At 52.8% G+C, this 16,271-nt stretch overlaps 1 protein-coding gene across 1 annotated transcript in view; it reads right to left on the bottom strand.

The window, feature by feature from the left end:
- Positions 1–529: 529 nt before the first annotated feature.
- The window catches only part of NGFR (nerve growth factor receptor), a 33,571-nt gene continuing 17,829 nt past the window's right edge, over positions 530–16,271 (bottom strand). Inside the window, exons 3-6 of the mRNA XM_038754376.1 lie at positions 11,179–11,538; positions 4,679–4,922; positions 4,103–4,263; positions 530–890 (exon numbers count right to left, since the gene is read on the bottom strand). Coding sequence (XP_038610304.1) covers positions 586–890; positions 4,103–4,263; positions 4,679–4,922; positions 11,179–11,538 — 1,070 coding nt within the window. The 3' untranslated portion in view covers positions 530–585. The remainder of the gene's footprint in view (positions 891–4,102; positions 4,264–4,678; positions 4,923–11,178; positions 11,539–16,271) is intronic.

A 16,271-nucleotide genomic window follows, 5' to 3' on the forward strand; every position in this document is an offset into this window, starting at 1 on the left:
CCTTTCCCCGTGTCCGGCAGACCCCTCTGACCCCCCAAGAATGCAATGGATGTTTTAGGCCCCCTTCATCCCTCCCCTGGGGTGGGGAGGGTGGTTCGGACCATCTGGAGAGTGCCAGGGGAGGGGAGAGGGGAGAGAAGCGAGGCCGGGGAGACCTGAGAGAAAGAGCCAAGTGGGCGAGGAGGGGGCGGGATGGAGGAAGCGACCCGGCCAGAACGGGGGTCGGCGGAGGGGGATGTCACGGTGGCAGATGGGCGACCGCGCCGGGGGTCCCCAGCCCCCCTCCCCGGCGCTCCCTGATCTTTGATTCGGTTTTTTTTGCTCCCTGGGACTTTGATCTTTGACCTTTGCCCCCGACGGCGGCAGTTTTGCCCTTTGGATTTTGGCTCCCTGGACATTTCGGGCCTCGGCGCCTGACGGTCCGAACCGGAGGGCGGGGGTTGGGGGTGCGTGGGGGGAGCTCGTCGGCCGTCAGAGGGGTGGAGGGGGGGTGGGAAGTACGGGGGGTGGGGGTCCCCGCTTTGCCGTGGGCCCCGGCGCCGCCGCCGCCCTGGGGGTTGGGGTCCCGGCCCCGGTCCGGGCCCTTCAGACGGGGGAGGTGGCGGTGGAGTCGCTGTAGAGGTTCTCGGCGATGTCTCCGCGCTGGATGCGGCGGAGGGCGGCGTGGAGGGCGTCGAGCGTGGCGCTGTCCTGGGCGGCCCAGCTGGCCAGCAGGGCCCGGGCCGGGCAGGCCTCCCGCCCGAACGAGTCAATGTGCTCCGCCGGGTAGCCCAGCTCCCCCGCCAGGTGGCGCCACGCCTCCCCCGACGACGACCCGTCGAGCAGTTTCTCCACTTCGTCCCGCTTGGCCGGGGGCAGGCTGACGAACGGCACCCCGAAGCCCTTCGGGGCTGGGCGCGAGGGAAGGAGGGACGGACGGAGGGAGGGACGGACGGAGGGAGGGAGGGAGGGCGGAGAGAGGGAGGGAGGGAGGGCGGAGAGAGGGAGGGAGGGAGGGAGGACAGAGGGAGGGGAAGGTTCCGTTCGGGGAGGAGGAGGAGGAGGAGGAGAAGAGGAAGAAGAAAAAAAAAGAGGAGGGGGAAGAAGATGAAAAAGGAGGAAGAAGAAGAAGGCGAGGAGGAGGAAGAAGGGGAAGAGGTAGAGGAGGAGGAAGAAGAAGGGGAAGAAGAAAAAAGAGGAGGGGGAAGAAGAAGAAGAAGAAGGGGAAGAAAAAGGGGAGGAGGAAGAAGAGGAAGAAGAAGAGGAGGAGAAAGAAGAAGGGGAGGAAGAAGAAGAAGAAGAATAGAAGAGGAAGAAGAAAAGAGGAGGAAGAAGAAGAGGAGAAAAGAAGGGGAAGAAGAAGAAGGGGAAGAAGATTGAAAAGAGGAGGGGGAAGAAGAAGAGGAAGAAGAAGAAAAAGAGGAGGGGGAAGAAGGGGAAGAAGAAGAGGAGGAGGAGGAAGAAGTAAGGGAGGAAGAAGAGGAGGAAGAAGAAAAAAGAGGTGGAGGAGGAAGAAGAAAAAGGAGAGGAGGAAGAAGAGGAAGAAGAAAAAGGAGAGGAGGAAGAAGAGGAAGAAGAAAAAAGACGAGGGGGAAGAAGAAGAAAAAGGAGGAGGAAGAAGAAGAAGGGGAGGAGGAAGAAGAAGAAGAGGAGAAAGAAGAAGGGGAAGAAAAAGGAAAAGGAGGAAGAAGAAGGGGAAGAAGAATAGAAGAGGAAGAAGAAAAGAGGAGGAAGAAGAAGAAGAGAAAAGAAGGGGAAGAGGAAGAAGATTAAAAAGAGGAGGGGGAAGAAGAAGAGGAAGAAGAAGAAAAAGAGGAGGAAGAAGAAGAGGAGGAGGAGGAGGAGGAAGGGGAAGAAGAAGAGGAGGAAGAAGAGGAAGAAGAAGAAAAAAGGAGGAAGAAGAGGAAGAAGAATAGGAAGAAGAAAAAGAGGAGGAAGAGGAAGAAAGGGGAAGAAGAAGAAAAAGGAGGAAGAAGAAGGGGAAGAAGAATAGAAGAGGAAGAAGAAAAGAGGAGGAAGAAGAAGAGGAGAAAAGAAGGGGAAGAAGAAGAGGAAGAAGAAGATTAAAAAGAGGAGGGGGAAGAAGAAGAGGAAGAAGAAGAAAAAGAGGAGGAAGTAGAGGAAGAAGAGGAAGAAGAAGAAAAAGAGGAGGAAGAAGAGGAAGAAAAAAGAGGAAGAAGAATAGGAAGAAGAAAAAGAGGAGGAAGAGGAAGAAAGGGGAAGAAGAAGAAAAAGGAGGAAGAAGAAGGGGAAGAAGAATAGAAGAGGAAGAAGAAAAGAGGAGGAAGAAGAAGAGGAGAAAAGAAGGGGAAGAAGAAGAGGAAGAAGAAGATTAAAAAGAGGAGGGGGAAGAAGAAGAGGAAGAAGAAGAAAAAGAGGAGGAAGAAGAAGGGGAAGAAGAGGAGGAGGAGGAGGAAGAAGAAGAGGAGGAAGAAGAGGAAGAAGAAGAAAAAGAGGAAGAAGAAGAAAAAGAGGAGGAAGAAGAGGAAGAAAAAAGAGGAAGAAGAAAAAGAGGAGGAAGAGGAAGAAAAGGGAAGAAGAAAAAAGAAAAAGGGGAAGAAGAAGAAGAAGAAAAGAAGAAGGAAAAGAATAGATTGTGAGCTTATTGTGGTCAGGGGATGGGTCTGCATATCATTGCATTGTATTAAGAATAATACTTATGGTATTTGTTAAGCGCTTACTGTGTGCCAAGCACTATTCTAAGAGCTGGGGTAGATACAAGGTAATCAGGTTGTCCCACATGGGGCTCACTGCCTTAAATCCCCATTTTACAGATGAGGTAACTGAGGCACAGAGAAGTTAAGTGGCTTGCCCAAAGTCACACAGCAGACTAATGGCAGAGCTGGGATTAGAGCCCACGTCCTCTGACTCGCAAGCCCGTGCTCTTTTCACTAAGCCACGCTTAGTCTCCTAAGCACTTAGTATAGTGGTTTGCACTCAGTAAGCACTCAATGAATGCGATCAAATGAATGAATAATAATGGTATTTGTTAAGCTCTTACTATGTGCCAGGCACTGCTCTGAGAGCTGGGGTGGATACAGGCTAATCAAGTTGGATACAGTCCCTGTCCCATGTGAAGCTCACAGCCTAAATCCCCATTTTTCAGATGAGGCCCAGAGAAGTGAAGTGACTTGCCCAAGGTCACACAGCTGACAAGTGGTGGAGCAGGAATAGAATTCATGACCTTCTGACTCCCAGGCCCGTGTTCTATCCACTTCTCTAAGAACGGTCCGAGTGGTTGGGAATAATGGGGAGGCTCTGTTGAGTGACCTTGGACATGTCATTTCACTTCTCTGGGCCTCTGTTACCTCATTTGTAAAATGGAGATGAAGACTGAACCCCATGTGGGACATGGACTGTATCCAACTTGATTAGCTTGCGCTTAGCTAACACCATCATTATTATTATTATTATCTACATCAGCGCTTAGTACAGTGCCTGGCACACAGTAAAGCGCTTAACAAACACCCTATTAAATAATAAATAAATAAGGACTGCCTCTCTCCCTCGATCACTCCATGGATTTGAAGGAGCATTTCCCTTCCCGGGGTGGGGGCCTGCGGCTAGCCTAGAGGCAGAGGGATGGGCAAAGTGACCCCAGAGACAAAATGACCTTCACCTTGGGGTTTCTGGGCTAGTCTGGCTCTACCAACCCAGGCGTCCTTCCCTGCCCCAAAGCCCCCACCTCGGCCTTTTCTCAAGACACAGAAAAGAAGGGGGGCAGGGAGTGGACAAGGATGTCAGTGGGCGGCTAATTGGGAAAGTAATTAGCCACTTGTAGTACCAGGGAAGTCGGGGGCAGGAAGCTAATGGCAGCCACTTGTCAGAGCAATTAGCCCCTAAGAAGGCAATTAGGCTGATGAATCTGGAATCGCTGGGAGATAGCTCAGTGGTCAGCCCATCCATCCCCCTGCCTCTGGCAGGCAGTACTGGTCCCCTCCCCCAGCCCCAGATAGGGGCAACTTCTCTTCGAGATCCCTGGAGGAGGCACTGGTGCCCTGTCCCATCCTTCGGTGACCTGAAAGTTTGACTTAATGTCTAACCACAATCCCTCCTATTGTATTTAGCCGTTTGGCTAGTGGGTCTGGGGGTGGCACTGGTGGGGGGGCCCTCCCCGCCTCACCCTGGACTTGAGCGGTCTGCGTCTGTGGCTGCTGGTCGTGCAGGCTCTGGCTGTCCACCGATATACCACTGTCACTGTGCAGCTTCTCACCCTCGGGCGATGGGGTCTGGTTCACAGGCCGGTTGTTGGCGGCCTGCTTGTTCTGCTTGCAGCTGTTCCACCTGTGGGAGAGGGGCGTGCGGGTCAGGGAGCACCAGGGGCGACCCCCCCATACATGCACAACACACGGCCACTTCACACATGTCCTTGCATGACTGCATGTGGTGCAGATAAGCAATCTGGGCTTGAGCAATTGATATGGAGCATGTGCGTGAATGTGTGCGTGTGTGTGTGCGTGTGTGTGTGCGTGTGCGTGTGCATGTGCAGGGGAGGGGAGAGGAGAGATTGTCCTGTGCCTGGCAGGAAGAGCAACAGTTGGCTTTGCTCCCAGTCTCCCTTGCTCCTGGTCAGGAATGGAACCTCTGGGCACCAGCGGCTAGTTTCCAATGGGGATGGACGGAGGTGTGTGTGTGTTTGGTGGGGGGATGTGTTGGTGGCCCGGGTCGAGGGTCAAGGGGGTCCAACCCCAGGGCCTACCGTTTGAAGGCGATGTAGGCCACCAGCCCGGCTACCACCGCGGCCAGGATGGAGCAGTAGACGGGGATGAGGTTGTCGGCCGCCCCCCGGCTCACCACGGGCTGCGAGCTGCCCATCACCGTGGTGACCACATCCGCCAGGGTGCTGGCCGCCACGTCCGGCTCTGAGGGGTCCGGGCTGAAGGGGGTGGGGCTGCTGGAGCCGAGCAGCGACGGGGTCCGAGTGGTCCAGCGCGGTGGAATCTCTGGAGGAGAAGAAGCGTCGGGGTGTGGGGGTGAGAGCCGCGCCCTCCCGGCCTCATTCCCCTCCGGCCCCAGGCTCCTCCTCGGCTGTGCCCTCATCTGAATCCTGGGAAGACTGCCAGCTGGGGTTCTGAGGACCTGGGTTCTTATTCCGGCTCCTCCACTTGTTGGCTGTGTGACCTTGGGCAAGTCACTTCATTTCTCTGGGCCTCAGTTCCCTCATCTGGAAAATGGGGATTGATGCCGTGAGCCCCATTTGGGACACAGACTATATCCAACCTGATTAGCTTGCATCTACCCCAGCGCTTAGAACGGTGCTTGACACATAGTAAGTACCATCATCATCATCAGTAGGGACCTAGACCCCATCCCATCCCCCCCATTTTAGGGATTCTTCATCCCAGCTTCGACCCCAATGCTGTGTGACCTTGGGCAAGTAGCCCCTCTTCTCTGGACATGTTTCTCCAGCAACCTTGGGGGTCATTATTCTCCCTAGGACCCAGGGCCAGGTGGAGGTGAACTGGTTGGGGGTGAGGGAAGGGGGAGCAGGGAGGGAGAGTAATAATAAGGATAATAATTGTGGTATAAATTAAGTGCTGACTATGCATCAGGCACTGTACTAATCACTGGGGTAGATATAAGATGGTCAGATTGGACACAGTCCCTGTCCCACCCAGAGATAACAGCCTTCATTGCCGTTTTTTCAGATGAGGGAACTGAGGCACAGAGAAGTCAAAGCAGCCTGGCCTCGTGAAAAGAGCCCAGGCCTAGGAGTCAAAGGACCTGGATTCTAATCCCAGCTATGCCATTTGCCTGCTATGTGACTCTTGGGCATGTCACTTCACTTCTCTGTGCCTCAGAGAAATTCATTCAATCTTTTTTATTGAGCGCTTACTGTGTGCAGAGCACTGTCTGAGACCTATGTGGAGCAGGTACTATATTCAACCTGATTAGCTTGCCTCTACCCGTGGGCTTAGAACAGGGCTTGGCACAGAGTAAATGCTTAACAAATACCATAAAAAAAGATACCACTGAAAGGAAAATGCAATAGAACATTGTTCAACTCTGATTCCATCTCTTGGGCTCCGAGCCCTAGAGTGTAAGAAAACCCCTTCTTCTCTCCTCTCCCCAACCCCTTCCTCCTCCTTTCCCCTTCTTCCTCGCTATTCTCTTTCCCTCCCTGGAAAGAGGGGCAGCTGGGTGACCCCTTGGCATTTCGTGGCAACTGGGCCTGGCCCAGCCCCAGCAATGGGTTTGGACTTGTCACACGGAGGAGGAGGAGGAGGAGGAGGAAACTGCTGGCCAGGATTAACCCTTCTGCAGGCGGGAGTGGCTTCCTGGGGAATCCAAGCAGGCAGGGAGGAGGAGCTGGGGTGGGCGCTGCCCCAGGAAGTTGAACCTTTCTGCCTGGGTTCTTCCCTGCCCATAGGGCTCTACTCTTCTCCTGGGCTTCTCCCTCTGCAGGGCTGGCATTGAGTCTGCCACCCGGGGCTCTGTCAACCAGCCAGTGTGGCACCCCCAGGCTGGCACATGTGGGTGGACGGTTCTATGTTGCCACCTGGGAAGTTGCCAGGGAGCAGTGCCAGCCGGGGAGGGGAGGATGTCCAGGAGGGTGCTGAAATTGGCAGAGGGGAATAGCTCTCCCTGGACGGATTCAAGCTTTGATCAGGATGGCTGCCGGTCCTGGCTGGGCTGGGCCTGCTGCATTCCTCCCCTCTCGGTGGGGTGGCAGTGGGCACGGACGCTCGCTCAGTAGGGTGACCTTGGACTGGGTGCCCCGCTGACCCTTGCCTCCTTCTGCCGGCCCCCTCACCTGCGGTGGACTCACCACAGTGGCCAGAAAGGGTTCGGGAAGCCAGGACCCCGCTGCAGAACTAGACCGTAAGCTCGAGAAACGGCGTGGGCTAGTAGATAGAGCATGACCCTGGGAGTCAGAAGAGCCTGGGTCCTAAACCCAACTCTGCCACTAGTGTGCTGTGTGACCCTGGACAAGTCACTTTACCTCTCTGGGCCTCAGTTCCCTCATCTGTAAAATGGGGATTGAGACTGAGCCCCACGTGGGACGGGGACCGTGTCCGATTCAATTTGATCCACTCCAGCATTTAGTACAGTGCCCGGCATACGGTAAGCACTTAACAAATACCATTATTATTATTATTATTGTACTCTCCCAAGCACTTAATACAGTGCCCTGCACACAGTAAGTGCTCAGCTCAGCAAATATCACTGATTGGTTGATTCTCTGCTCCCTGCGACTGAGGGGGATGCAGGGAGGGCAGCTTGTGTGTGTTGGGGCGGGGGGGGGGGGTTGGTGTCTGGTGATCATTGCGTATCAGAAAAAGGGACAGTCACCACCGTATCCCTCTGGCTTGGAGTAGCCCTGTTATTTCGGTCCTGAGGATATTGAGGTCAGTGTGTGATGAGGCGGGGGAAACCAGGCCATTACCGTAAGTGGGGGTGGGTGGCTGAAGGAGGGAGGAAGGGGCGGGGGGAGAGATGGAGCTTTGGGGTCCAGAGGGACCAGATTCTGGCTAAGACTCAGACTCCGCTTCCTGAGTCCGTGCAAAGGCTTGCACGGCCGGGCCTGCCCCCGCCCCCCCCCCGGCCCCTCCTCTTCTCCATCTCTAATTGCGGGGACCAGAGGAGTGGGGGGGGCTTTGGGGGCAAGTGTGGGGGTCCATATGGCTTCAATTTCCCCGTTGACCCAACCTGCCAAGCCCCCGCATTTCCTCCCAGCTGCTTCCTGCCGGGGAGCTGGGCCACCGGGCCACCCCACTGCCCCCTCCCCCAGACCTCACCTGGCTGGGGGTGGAGCTGGGGGGCTGGGACCAGTCAGCTCATTGTGGACAGAGAATAGTAATAATAATAATAATGGTATTTGTTAAGCACTTACTATGTGCCAAACACTATTCTAAATGCTGGAGTAGATATAAAGTAGTCAGATTGTCCCACGTGGGGCTCACAGTCTTCATCCCTGTTTTCCAGATGAGGGAACTGAGGCCCAGAGAAGTGAAGTGACTTGCCCAGGGTCACACAGCAGATGAGTGGCGGAGCCGGAATCAGAACCTATGACCTTCTGACTCCCAGGCCGTGTTTGTTTGTTGTTGTAGTGGACTCTCCCAAAGCGCTTAGTACAGTGCTTTGCTCACGGTAAGCACTCAGTACATACGATTGATTGATTGAGCTGGATTTCGGGGACGACTCCCTGAATCCCGCAAGCGGTGGCTCTGAGGAGAAATAGGGTTCGGACACATTGCACAAACCCGGGGTCCAGGCTCCTCTCCCTGGTCGCAACCACGCCCACCAGGCCCCAGCCCTTGGCCTGAGGAGGCGTCCTGGCCCGCTTCCGTGCAAAGATCAGTCTCCACTGGCCCAGGCCCGGGCGGGGGTGGGTTATTTTTTTGGGGTGGGGGGGGTTGGGGGTCAGGCATGAGGCCCAAATTCCATTTCTAGGCGCCAGGGGGTTAACCCTTCTGAGGCCAGAGCCCAGGCCCCCATCCCAAGCAGAAGTGAGACTCCAGGTGACCACAAGCCCCCCACCCTGGGCCAGCGCCAGCAGAAGGGGTGTTCCTCTTTCCCCCCGCGGCGACCCTGTGACCGCGTGTCTCTCAAAGTCCTGATGGTTTGGGACCCTGTGATAGTGGGGTGATGGGCTAGGGGACCAGGCCCGCCCGCAGGAAGGATCAAGCTTGCTAGGCCAAGGGGGTTTCCATGACCCTAATTCCCAGGGCAGAGGGAGAGGAGCTGAAATGTGGACCTCGAGATTGTGGGCCCCCTGTGCTCCCAGAGGATCTCAGGAACTCTGATCTGAGAGAGGTCTTAAGAGGTCTCAAAAGGTCATCTGATAATAATGATGATGACGCTGATGGTATTTTTTAAGCACTTACTATGTGCCAAGCACTGTTCTAAGCACTGGGGTAGATCCAAGTAATCAGGTTGTCCCCCGTGGGGCTCACAATCTTAATCTCCACTTTACAGATGGGGTCACTGAGGCACAGAGAAGTGAAGTGACTTGCCTGAAGTCACACAACTGACAAGTGGTGGAGCCAGGATTGGAACCCACAACCTCTGATTCCCAAACCCGTGTTCTTTCCACTAAGCCATGCTGCTTCTCAGGTGGGAGACCGTCTCAAAGTCCTGTCTCTGGCCTGGAACTCCTTACCTCTTCATATCCAACAATGACTCTCCCTCCCTGCCTTCAAAGCCTTATTGAAGGCCCATCTCCTCCGAGGGGCCTTCCCTGACTAAGCCCTCCTTTCCTCTTCTCCCATTCCATTCTGCCTCACCCTGACCTGCTCCTTTTATTCATTCCCCCTCCCAGCCCCTCAGCACTTATGTCCATATCTGTAATTCAATTATTTCTATTAATAGCTGTCTCCCATCTAGACTGTAAACTCCTTGTGGGCAGGGACTGTGTCTGTTTATTGTTCTATTGTCCTCTCCCAAGTGCTCAGTACAGTGTTCTGTACATGGGAAGCGCTCAGTAAATACGATTGACTGGTGGGCTGACGGAAAGCTTTTCCCCCTCACCCTCTGCTGGAAAGTGTTTCCGCGGGGCTGACCCAAGTCCCTACTGCTGCAGTTGAGCTGTGATTCCACTCTCCCCGCTCTCCACCCTCTAAGCAGCATGGCCTAGTGGATAGAGCCTGGGCCTGGCAGTTAGAAGGTCTTGGGTTCTAATCCTGGCTTTGCCACTTGCCTGCTGTGTGACCTTGGGCAAGTCACTTAACTTCTCTGTGCCTCAGTTACCTCATCTGTGAAATGGGGATTAAGACTGTGAGCCCCATGTGGGACAACCTAATTACGCGTATCTGCCCCAGCACTTAGAACAGTGCTTCGCACATAGTAAGCACTTAACAAATACCAACATTATTATTATTGTTACTTCAGTTCTCTGTGCCTCAATTACCTCATTCGTAAACTAGGGATTAAGACTGTGAGCCCCACGTGGGACAACCTGATTAGCTTGTATCTACCCTAGTGCTTAGAACAGAGCTTGGCACATAATAAGCATTTAACAAATACCATCATCATTATTATTATTATTATTCTCCAGGGCACAGGTCATTGCTCCCCTGAACCCACGGCCAATTCCTCCAGCCCCCTTCACCACCCCCAGAGTCAACAGCCAGAGAGGCAGCATTGCCCAATGGGTAGAGCTCCGGCCTGGGAGTCAGAAGGCTCTAGGTTCTAATCCTGGCTCTGCCACGTGTCTGCCGTGTGACCTTGGGCAAGTCACTTCATGTCTCTGTGCCTCAGTTACCTGATCTGTAAAATGGGGATAAAGATTGGGAGCAGAGTTGCTCAGTGGAAGCATGCTGGGCCCATAACCCAGATGTCAAAGGATCGTAACTTTCCTCCATAGCGATCACGTGTTCAGAGAAGCAGCAGAGCATAGTGGATAGAGCATGGTCCTGGGAATCAGAAGGTCATGGATTCTAATCCTGGCTCCACCACTTGTCTGCTGTGTGACCTTGGGCAAGTTAATTCATTTCTCTATGCCTTAGTGACTTCATCTGTAAACTGGGGATTGAGACTGTAAGCCCCATGTGGGACAGGGACTGTATCGAACCTGATTATCTTGTATCCACCCCTGTGCTTAGTACATATGCCTGGCATGTAACAAGCGCTTAACAAATACCACAGTTATTATTATTACTATGTGGGACAGGGACTTTTTCCTCTCCTTCTCCCCCTTTATCTTCTCCTCCCCATCCCCTCGCCCTACCTCCTTCCCCTCACCACAGCACCTGTATATATGTTTGTTCAGATTTATTACTCTATTTATTTTACTTGTACATATTTACTATTCTATTTATTTTGTTAATGATGTGCATCTAGCTTTGTTTCTATTTGTTCTGATGACTTGACACCTGTCCACATGTTTTGTTTTGTCATCTGTCTCCCCCTTCTAGACTGTGAGCCCGTTGTTGGGTAGGGACCGTCTCTATATGTTGCCAACTTGTACTTCCCAAGCGCTTAGTACAGTGCGCTGCACACAGTAAGCGCTCAATAAATGTGACTGAATGAATGAATGAATGACTGTATCCAACCCCATTTGCTTGTAGCCACCTCAGCACTCAGAACAGTGCCTGGCACGTAGTAAGCACTCCCCAAATACCACAGTTATAATGGGACAGGGAGTGTGTCCAGCCCTTTTCGCTGGTATCCACCCCAGTGCTCAGAACAGTGCCTGGCACGTAGTAAACGCTCCACAAATACCACAGTTATGAGGAGGAGGAGGAGGCCGGGGCTTACCCTCGCACTCGGCGTCGCTGAAGCGGGTGCAGGCTCGGATCTGACGCTCGGTCTCCTCGCAGATGGTACAGGGCAGGCAGGGGTCGACGTGGTTGGCCTCGTCGGAGTAGGTGCCCTCAGGGCATTCCTCGCATACGGTGTTCTGCTTATCCAGGCAGGAGTACATGAGGCCGTAGCCCACCTCGCACACCTGGCACATCTCGCAGCGCCCGGTCTGCTCGTCCTGGTAGTAGCCGTAGGCGCAGCGGCACACGGCGTCGTCCGACTCCACGCAAGGCGCCGACATGCTCTGCAACCCCACACACTCCGTGCACGGCTTGCAGGCCTCCGTGGCGCTCACTGTGTCCGAGTAGGTGACACCTGGGGGCAAGGGGGGGCAAGAGTTGCCCGTCATCGGGGGGCGGGGGCAGCGAGGGGGCATCGTGGCCTCCTATCACCAGGATGCGCTGAGGACATCTCCCGCGCATTTCCAGTGGGGACAGGTGCGTCCCTCCAGAAAAAGGTGGGAGCTCTGTTGAGCGGAATAATGATAATGATGGTATTTCTTAAGCACTTACTATGTGCCAAGCACTGTTCTAAATGCAGGGGTAGATTCAAGGTCATCAGGTTGTCCCAGATGGGGCTCACAGTCTTAATCCCTGTTTTACAGATGAGGTAACAGGGGCCCTGAGAAGTGATGTGGCTTGCCCAAAGTCCCACAGCTGATAAGTGGCGGAGCTGGGGTGAGAACCCACGACCTCTGATTCCCAAGCCCGGGTTTTTGCTGTTACCCTTTAGGGATGTCACCCTTTAGGGGCTGGAGGCTTGAAGGCACGGGTTCGGGTCCCCAAACTGCTACGCTGAGATCGGTCTCTTTTGGAAAAAAGCATTGTGTAGTGGATAGAGACCGGGCCTGTGAGTCAGAAGGTTATGGGTTCTAATTCCCGCTCTGCCGCTTGTCAGCTGTGAGACCTTGGGCAAGTCACTTCTCTGGTCCTCAGTTCCCTCATCTGGAAAATGGGGACTGAGAGTGTGAGCCCCACGTGGGACAGGGACTGCGTCCAATCCAATTTGCTTTTAGCCACCCCAGCACTTTGTACAGTGCCTGGCACATAGTAAGTGCTTAACAAATACCACAATTATTATTATTTTGTTCAGGGAGAGGTGAAAGTGGGGTCTGTTTTTTGGAAGGAGGAATGGGTCTGGTCTCTGGAGGGCTGCCTGGAGGTCTGCCCAGAGGCTGCCTGGGGTGGGGAATAGATACAAGAACATACTGTAGTGGGTAGGGCATGGCGTGGGAGTAAGAAGGTCATGGGTCCTAATCCAGGCTCCACTACTTATCTGCTGGGTGATTTGGGGCAAGTCACTTTACTTCTCTGGGCCTCTGTTACCTTGTCTGTAAAATGGGGATTGAGTCTGTGAGACCCTATGTGGGATAGGGACTATATCCAACCTGATTAACATGTATCCACCCCAGCGCTTAGTACAGTGCCTGGCACAGAGTAAGTGCTTAATAAATGCCATCTTTATTATTAATATTATTGTTTTATTAAGAGATACCCTTGGCCCCTTACCCCGAGGCCTTTCTCTTTCCCACTCTGTCAAGAGGCAGTGTGACATTTATTTGTTTATTTTTAAAATGGCATTTGTGAAGTCCCGCCGTCGATCCCCGGGCCCACATCCTCCCCCTGGAATGCCCTCCGTCCACACATACGCCAAGCTAGCTCTCTACCTCCCTTCAAAGCCCTACTGAGAGCTCACCTCCTCCAGGAGGCCTTCCCAGACTGAGCCCCCTTTTTCCTCTCCTCCTCCCCATCCCCCCGACCCTACCTCCTTTCCCTCCCCACAGCACCTGTATATACGTTTGTACAGATTTATTACTCTATTTTACTTGTACATTTTTACTATTCTATTTATTTTGTTAATGATGTGCATCTAGCTTTATTTTCTATTTATTCTGATGACTTGACACCTGTCCACATGTTTTGTTTTGTTGTCTGTCTCCCCCTTCTAGACTGTGAACCCGTTGTTGGGTAGGGACCATCTCTATATGTTGCCAACTGTACTTCCCAAGCACTTAGTCCAGTGCTCTGCACACAGTAAGCGCTCAATAAATACGATTGAATGAATGAATGAATGAACTGACAGAAAATACGTAGTAAACATAGTAAGCACAATACATACCACTATTATTATTAATTATTAATTAATTATTATTATAATTGTGATTATCATTACCCCAATTCATAATGCCCTTACTAGTCCTCCTCCTCTTCCAGAAAGCCTTCCCTTCCCCCAGTACTCTCCCCACATGTCTTCACTGGGCCAACTTGAAGCCACTTAGCCAACCCGGTGGACTATCAGATTATTCCAATGGCAAGTGCGAAAACTCCCTGAGCCACTCTCCTGTCTAGGCCAGACCTTTTTCTTGGGAAAGAGGCCAGCTAGCAAAGTGAGTTCCAATTTGCTTCCAAGTTCCACACAGAGAAACAGCATGGCCTAGCGGATAGAGCCCAGGTCTGGGACTCAGAAGGTCATGGGTTCTGATCCTGGCTCCTCCACTTGCCTGCTGTGTGACCTTGATTTTACCTCATCTGTAAAATGGGGTTTAAGACTGTGAGCCTTCTGTAGGACAGGGACCGTGGCCAACTTGGTCACCTTGTATCTACCCCAGTGTTTAGAACAGTGCCTGGCACATAGTAAGTGCTTAACAAATACTATTATTATGATTATTATTATTAGGTCTAGTTGGACAAGTCCTGCCCAGAGTGTCATGAGCTCTGGGTTCTAATTCTAGCTCTGACGTGCCGTGTGACCCCAGGCAAATCACTTTTAACCTCTCCGGTCCTCGGTTTCTCCTCCTGCGCCCTTGACATGCCCTTGATGCGGCAGGCCGGGAAGGAAGCGAGGCAGGTGGATGCTTGCCTTCTCGAGACTCCTGGGGCCTGATTCCCAGGAGCCAGCAGCCCCAGTACGAAGCGAGTGGCATGTTTGCCGACTAATCCCCAAAGCCGGTTCCCCGCCTGGCCCTCCCCGCAGGGCCCGATCTGGGCGGCCCGGAAACCACAGGGCTCCACACTCTAGGCTGAGGCCCTTGGGGCTGCTCCACTTCTGAGCCTTCTCCTCCCCTCCATCACCCGTGTGCTCCTCCTCAGAGCCAGGTGCACGGTATTGGGAACAGGGGGAAGGGGAGGTAGGAGGGAGATGCTCTTCGTAGGCCGAAGCGGAGCAATCCCTTGGGGGCTTGGAGCAATTACCTCTCTGCTTTTCTTTGGGAATCTGGGGCTCGGTAAGAGACAGGACCACACCCTAAGACAAAAATCCCTCGGAAATCCAGCCTGCTTCTAGACTCTATCCCTCCCACGGCCAGGCCTGGGTTCCTCCCCACTCCCCTAGGTCTCCTGGGTCACTGGCGGGCTCCCACCCAACAGGGGTCCTCCACCTTGTGCAGAGGAAGAGGAAGCAGACCCTGCAATGGGAGGGAATGTGGTCACACTCACGATCCCAACAGATTTGGTGGCCAGGACATCGGCAGACCAGCCTGAGATCATCAGGTGCTGCAATCAATCGATACAGTTGATTGATTGAATGAAGTGGACGAGGGTCTCCAAACTTTAAAGCAACTGAGGATACCCTGGGGGCAGTGGGGGGAGGGGGAGGGGATGCTTGGGGCGGGGGCTGAGAATGGTCCAAGGGAATAATAATAATACTAACTGTGCTTACTATTATTATTATAACACAGTGCGTGACAAGCACTGTACAAAGCGCTGGGGTGGATACAAGAAAATCAGGGTGGACACAGTCCCTGTCCCACATGGGGCTCATAGTCTCATCCCCAATTTACTGATGAGGTAACTGAGGCCCAGAGAAGTGAAGTGATTTGCCCAAGGTTACACAGCAGACATGTGGCAGAGCCAAGATTAGAACTCATGACCTTCTGACTCCCAGGCTCAGGCTCTATCTACTATGCCACGCTGCTTTCCCGATCCTTGATCCAATCCGATCCTTCACCTCCAGGGAGAAGTTGGGAAGGAGCTGAGTCAGAGGCGTAGGGTGACGATCAATTCATCAATTGAGAAGCAGCGTGGCCTAGTGGAAAGAACACAGGCCTGGGTTCTAATCCTGACACATGTCTGTTGTCAGACCTTGGGCAAGTCACTTAACTTCTCTGTGCCTCAAGAAATTGTAAAATTCCTTCGATCGTATTAATAATGGTGGTATTTGTTAAGCACTTACTATGCGCCAGGCACTGTACTAAGCGCTGGGGTGGGTACAAGCAAATAGGGTTGGATACAGTCCCTGTCTTATACAGGGTTCACAGTCTCAATCCCCATTTTACAGATGAGATAACTGAGGCACAGAGAAATGAAGTGACTGGCCCAAGGTCCCACAGCAGACATGTGGTAGAGCAGGATTAGAACCCACGACCTTCTGACTCCCAGGCCTGTGCTGTAACCACTACACACAATGCTGCTTCTCTATCAGGACACCCCATCCCCACTCCACTGTCCCCCCAGAGGTCTCCCTGCTTTTTCTTGGAAGATCTCAAAGTACTGTACTCATTCATTCATTCAATCGTATTTATTGAGCTCTTACTGTGTGCAGAGCACTGGACTAAGCGCTTGGGAAGTACAAGTTGGCAACATATAGAGACGGTCCCTACCCAACAGTGGGCTCACAGTCTAGAAGGGGGAGACAGAGAACAAAACAAAACATATTAACAGAATAAAATAAATAGAATAAATATGTACAAGTAAAATAAATAAATAGAGATAAATACGTACAAACATATATACATATATACAGGTGCTGTGGGGAAGAGAAGGAGGTAAGGCAGGGGGGTGGAGAGGAGGAGGAGGGGGAGAGGAAGGAGGGGGCTCAGTCTGGGAAGGCCTCCTGGAGGAGGTGAGCTCTCAGCAGGGCCTTGAAGGGAGGAAGAGAGCTAGCTTGGCGGATGTGGGGATACTGTATGTATATATCTGTAATTTATTAATTTACTTAGCAGTCTTAATGTCTGTCATTCATTCAATCATTCAATCATATTTATTGAGTGCTTACTGTGTGCAGACCACTGTACTAAGCACTTGGGAAGTACAAGTTGGCAACATATAGAG

This window comes from Tachyglossus aculeatus, chromosome 11, assembly GCF_015852505.1.
Source record: "Tachyglossus aculeatus isolate mTacAcu1 chromosome 11, mTacAcu1.pri, whole genome shotgun sequence".
Lineage (NCBI taxonomy): Eukaryota > Metazoa > Chordata > Mammalia > Monotremata > Tachyglossidae > Tachyglossus > Tachyglossus aculeatus.